At 37.9% G+C, this 6379-nt stretch overlaps 1 protein-coding gene across 1 annotated transcript; it reads right to left on the bottom strand.

The window, feature by feature from the left end:
• Positions 1–380: 380 nt before the first annotated feature.
• On the bottom strand, positions 381–5375 carry LOC149299412 (ADP-ribosylation factor-like protein 3). Its single transcript, XM_089486137.1, has 6 exons — positions 5358–5375; positions 3487–3639; positions 2576–2692; positions 1579–1629; positions 1135–1320; positions 381–422 (listed from the first exon to the last, which is right to left on the bottom strand). Exons 1-6 carry the CDS (start codon positions 5373–5375, stop codon positions 381–383), a joined length of 567 nt encoding a protein of 188 aa, XP_089342263.1.
• Positions 5376–6379: the final 1004 nt, after the last annotated feature.

Consider the following 6379-nt stretch of genomic DNA (forward strand, 5'->3'; position numbering starts at 1 on the left):
TCTTATTTAGGGCTTTAGAGCAAAGAGGGTGGATAAATATGCATGCACCACTTTTCCATTTTTTATTGTCCAATACATGAAATCCAAATAAAAATCAATTTTAATCCCAGGTTGTAATGCTACAAAATAGGAAAAATTCCAAAAGGGGTGAATACTTTCGCAAGGTTATTGGTAATGTGAATACTTTCTAGTGCTTTTTTTTTTAATGACCCCTGTGTATACCGTACATATTGTTTCTCTGGATTATAGAAAGGAAAAGACATACAATACATTTTATTTTATTTTCTGCATGTAAAATAGGTTCTTATTAAAACAGCATCGGTTGGGCACAGCACAGCGGGTACACAAAGAGTCTTCACATCTTCACATCAATATAATTTTCACTTTTTTCGGATGTTTTTACATATCCAGTCCATTCCATCCTAAGGAGAAAAAAAGGGGAAAATGACCATGAATGAGCTGAAAAGTAGAGGGCCTTAACATACATTTATGAAAAGCACACTATACAAGGTAAACACAAGACCATCTTATTTACTAAACAGCAAATAATGTAACAGTCAGTTTGTGTCTACCAGTTGGAACGTGCCATTGTGTAAATACCATTGTACTTAAACTGTCAAGATATGCATTGCTTGCGTTACTGTTGTCTCACTGTCTTTATGAGTTAATAAAGCAATATTTCTATAATCTGGATTTGTTTTCCAAATTGTGTAAATTAGTGGTTTAAGTGTACACACGAATTTATATAATTAGCTGTTTCCACTTTCCTAACAAACATTTCAAAGACAGCAGACAGGCCAGGAGTATTGATGCCATCTGGTGACTCCTGTGGCTTTCTGGCTTTCGCCCCTATGCATTCTCCTCCCAAATTTACCAGATGTCAGTCATAAAAACCCTGTTTCTTCCTTCAGATGCGTCCTTCATTGTGTCCCATGACCCCCCCCCAAAGTTTTTACTCCTTCATACCCTCTTTCCACAGGATCTAATAATTCTAAGGCACTGATGTCCTAGAGAGTAAGATATATAGATGGCATGCAGTCTCAGTGCTTGGTTCAAGAATTACCTCTTGGCGAATGCATATACATATGAGTAAGTCAGTAGTAATTAAGTAACTCATACACTGAGCCCTTTTACCTGGATGCCTTCACCTGACAGTGCAGAACAAGCTTGGATCTGCCATGTACGGTCCCGGTAAGTGTGTAAGTTTAGTCCTGCGGCGATATCGGCTGCTGAGGCTGCACTCAGCAAATCCTGCTTGTTGGCAAACACCAAAAGGGGAACTCCTAGAAGGCTATCGTCTTCTACTAACTCTGCCAGCTCCTAAGAAAAACAAAACCAACATTTCACTTCCTAATATTTTAAGATTAAGGCCTTAACATTTATGCCTGTATGCAAATGGTCATACTGTTGGATTCTGTGCTGAAGTATTTCTTGTATATGATATGTCTTGCAATGAGTGATGCCACTGCTGCCACTCCATAAATTCCTGGGCATGATTACCCACTTTATAGATTATCCTCCCAATCTGTATAAGTAAGAATTACTGTATGTTAAATGAAAAAAAAAATCTGATTCTACCTGTCCGGTTTCTTCAAAACGTTTCCGGTCTGCACTGTCCACTACATATATCTACAGCAAAAAAAAAGAAAAACATGGGATTATAAGGTTGTTCACCATTAGGGATGATAGATCGACAACCTAAAAAAACCCAGAACATATGCAATCTGCAGTTGTTATAATGACTTAGAATCCACTTGCCTAAGTGTATACTTCAGGGATGTTTGTGTGTATACTCTAGTGTCAGTGTGTATATATAGTGCTGAAGTCAGTCTGTGAGTGTGTACAGAAACTGTAGTACCAGTGTGTTTATGTATAGTGCTAGAGTCAGTATGTCTATAGTGCCAGATTCCGTGTGTGTATGCGTGCACAGTGTTAGAGTGTGTGTTTATATATATGTATATATATATATATATAAGTATAATGTTAGCCAGTGTGTGTATGTCGTTGGATAGTGTGTGCTTAAGAGTGTAGCATAAGCATGTATGGTGTTGTGTATGTTACAGTATGGCATTAGCATGAGTGTGTATGCCAGAATAAAATGTTAGCATGTGTGTGTTTGTTACTGCACGGCGTTAGTGCGTGTAAGTGTAAGAATACTGGTTAAATATACAAGCTTTAGACTTTATGATGTAAAATACCCTTTGTCATGAAGAAAGTGTGTTTTATATTGCATTAACCCAATACACATCCTATAACTGCAAACCAGGGGTAATATATGAAAATAAAAAAAAGATTGGAAAAGATCCAGACTAAATTGTAGACCCCTGGTATACTTTATGTATATTATACATCTGAACTAGAGCATACAATATATGTTTGGGTTAAAATAGGCATTCCTTAGCATTCAGAAATAAATATTTTAACTCTTCCATACCTTGACATATGTGAAACCTTTTTCTGTTTATTCATCTGCTATGGGAAGTGTAAATGCACCTTTATATAGCCTTTGCACACGTTGTGTTATTTCATACAGTAGCGTATTTATATTTTTTTGCATTCTAGAAGGATATCTCACCAGTAGGTCAGTATTGCCAAGGTATTTTTTCCAGTGTGAGCGAATTGCCCTTTGACCCCCAATATCCCAGACTGACAGCTTCAGACCTTGCGATTGGACACTTTTAATATTAAAACCCTGGAATAGAACAAAACAAATAACAGTGGAGGGAAGTTACATGGTGTATGCCACAGGGAAACAGTAGAAAGAAGAGATATTTATTTTAGCATCCAATAGTTATAATGCTATTAATTCTATTAAAATCATATATATCACAGGCTGAGTTCGGTCATGGGCACGCTAAAAATGTGCAGCCAAGTATGGTCCCCAATCAATGCAACGGGTACCTGATCCTCAGTTCCAATCCTTATAGTAGCTCTTAAAGATTCTTCATTTAAGTTGGTTATAGTTTCACGTGGTAAAGAACTCCAATGACTGCTGCAGTCTGATGAAACCTCTCAGATAACAATCCAGTAAATTACACTGGGATTGTACCTGGGCAACCTAATCCACTGGCTTTATTTCATCATTTATTAAAAAAGTAGTCAAATCTATCAGTTGATACTTATTATCAGGAATACATTGTTTAACACCAAGACCAATCAGTTTTTACCTCTTTGTTAAATTTTATGTGAAATTGTTATCTGTATGAATATCCTCTTCAAACGCTCATCCATTTTTAAATTTGTTGTGAGGCTATATATCGCATTGCAAGGGTAACATAGTAGCACACATGCGTTATATTTGTCTTTTAACAGTTAACACCTGATATTAAGTCAATTAGGATGGTCCTGCTAGTGCTCCAGCAGGTACTCCTGTTAGGGCCCTTGAAGAAGGACATCATTAAATAAATGTTTGTAATTTTAGTGACAGTTGTCCTTTTAAATGTACTGTCACTCTATGGAAGGGCGCTTATTGCCCTCTTAACTTACCTGAGTTGGAGTTATACATCTGATCTCCTCCAAGGCAAGCCTGGTCAGAATGGTGGTTTTGCCAGCATTGTCCAGTCCCAGCAATACAATCCTTATCCCGTTTTCATCCACATCATCTATTTTTTTCAGTTCTTGCACAAGTGAAAACAAACCCTGGAGATACAGTGGGGAATCTATGGTGTTACTTAAAAAGGACCACCCGTCAATTTATTTTATGTATTTTTTTCATTAATATTATATCAAACATTCATTTATAAATATATTTGTCATTGTTTGTGTTGTTTTTTTGTTTACAACCCATTGTTACCTTCACAAAATGTAATGTTTTAGACAGCTGCAGATGCTTTATGTGTATGTGTTCTAGCTCTGTTATCTTAGTCCAGTCAACAAAAAAAACACACTGACTTCTTACAATACCGCATTGTGGTAAAAAAAATAAGAGAATAGCTCTGTCGTAATCATTCATAGACATCTTCTGACTCACGATGAGGAGGAAAGGATTTCTTTGAATAAGCAGGAATTCATTAACATCGACATAAACGCTCAACCCAGTGTGGCGTTTTCTTAGGTACTACTGGAAACAGTACTGTAAATGATCAAATTAAATGCGTTTTTAACTCTGCAGTTCAACTGTTTTATTCATTGGGGGAAATGTGTTCACTTCTAGAGTGCTGGTTCAGGATTGAACCCAGAAGTGGCCTGTCCATTCAATCGGTTTGTTAGAAATACTCCTGTGCAGGCTGTGGAGCCAGCTTCAGTTATTAGGTGAAATAAATGGCTGGCTTTTACTTGCACCCCCCACCCCAGAAGTCTGAAGAAGTATAAGCGAGACAGCTCCATGTCTTAAATTACAGTGGGAACATACCCTTGTTTTACATGGACATTGTAAAGTTTGTGAGGGAACACCAAGTAGATGGAGTTAAGCTGGACATATGGTCCCCTAGTGTGGTCCATTAGTCATCAGAGCCAATGAGCAGATTTTTTTCTCCCTGATGCTACAGGAGAAAATATTTGCACTGATCTGGCATCAAGTAATCTGACCATTAGACACAAGAGCATGTCATGTATGGCCATTAAGGTAAGCCTCACCTTAAGGGCTTTATTGGCAGATGAGACTTCACTCCATCTCTTCTAGCAGTGTCAGACTGATTTGGAAATGGCTCAGCGAACAGTAGCCAGAGGGAGGCGTCTATTCTGCTTTGTCTGTATCATGTTTTTTTCATAATTAAATCAGAACTTATTTTTTAGCACAAATCCCTAGAGTGGAAGAAGTCAAGCTATTCCATTTTGACCTTTACACATGGAAGCTAGATGTTCGACGTCTCTTTCTTTGCTCGTGTTGCAATGAATAGCAAAGTAAGATAGCTCTCCACAACTCTTGTGCCAACAATCCGTATAGTGAATAACCCCCAAATGGGTTGTATGGCCTATGGCATGGCCCATGGTAGGAAATCTCGGCTGTGTGAAAGGGTTGTGTAGCAATAAGGCAATTCTTCACGGAAAAATAGTGAAGTGGGGAAGGTTTGTCGTACGGTAAGGGTGTTGGGCAGGGAAATTGTAAGTTCTGCGGTGAGGATACTGAAAGGCATGATGGAATAGTGTGGCGTGCAGTAAGGGTACTAAAAAGGATAGTGGAACTGAATGTTATGCAGTGAGAAGTTTTATGAGGATGTGGAAACTTTATTTTATGCTGTGAAGATACTAATTTTAAAGGGGAAACTTTTGTGACACAGAATTGATTCCCAGCTTTGTCCTTCAAAATAGTGTCCGCATATATAAAACTATCTGCTTAGAGGCATCTGTCCAAAAGACACAAACACAGGCTTCCACTGCTCCGTCATAGGACTATGTCATTCTCGACTAGCACATACCTTTTGGACGTCACCCATTCTTTGTTACATTCTTTAGAGAGGTCTTCCTGCGGCAATCAATGGTCGCACTACTTCTTGGTGTAAAATAGCAGCTTTGCGGACCTTTCCTTTGCCCATTCAATTTGTTCAGTGCTTTGTACACTTTCCAAATAGGAGGGGTAGAGGGAGGATTAGGAAGCCAGACTTAGCTGCTGTTTTTGTCTCAGCATTAAATAATTACCTGGGTAATTCCACTGCCATCTGCTACCATTTGAAAGGTAGTTAGACAGGGAACAATCTCTTTCTAATCACACGTGGACCCAGAAGATTTGATCGAATTGTAAGCACTGACTGTAAGCATGCCTCTTTACCATCCTAATGTGTCTAGTGATTTTTGCCAGCGGTTACTAATATCTCCGAACTAGCTTTGGTTTCATGGCCTACTATACTGTTCAGTTGTTTGTCTTATCTTTAAAATTTGCTATGTTTTTAAAGTGGGATGGTTGAATAATAAACAAATCACTAAAGCATGGATCTCTACAGTATAACAAATCTGTGTCGTGTCGAGTAACAGCTTTCAGTTTTGTAAGTTTTGTAACTGTAAAGGTACAGTGGTTGAAGTAGCAACTACTGAGACCCTAGGCAAAATATTTATACCAAGCGTTCCCTTTGCTTGGTGATCCACATGACTGTGTCAGAAAAAGAGACCTCCATGCCGCGTCCCTCTCTGCTCTGCCCTGCTAAATCATCAATGATAGTATCTTTCTATCTGCAGAAGCAGGTATGCTGATGCTTGGTTAACACCATTTTCATAAACACTTTTATTAACATCACTTGATTCCTCTGCTTAAATATATATTTTTTCCCAACATGGTTGTGACAGTTCTGCTTTGCTGGTAATTTAAATATAATTATTAAAATATTACATTTGCTTAATAACCAGTGCAACAATCAGGAAATAAGAAAGCTTCTGTACATGCCCTAACGTAATATATTCAATAGAATCTGGTTTAAAACCTTTATTTTATATTATTGATTAATTT

This window comes from Sceloporus occidentalis, unplaced genomic scaffold (genome assembly GCF_023333645.1).
Source record: "Sceloporus occidentalis isolate IW3139 unplaced genomic scaffold, rSceOcc1.0.p SCAF_28, whole genome shotgun sequence".
In the NCBI taxonomy this organism is placed as follows: Eukaryota; Metazoa; Chordata; class Lepidosauria; order Squamata; family Phrynosomatidae; genus Sceloporus; species Sceloporus occidentalis.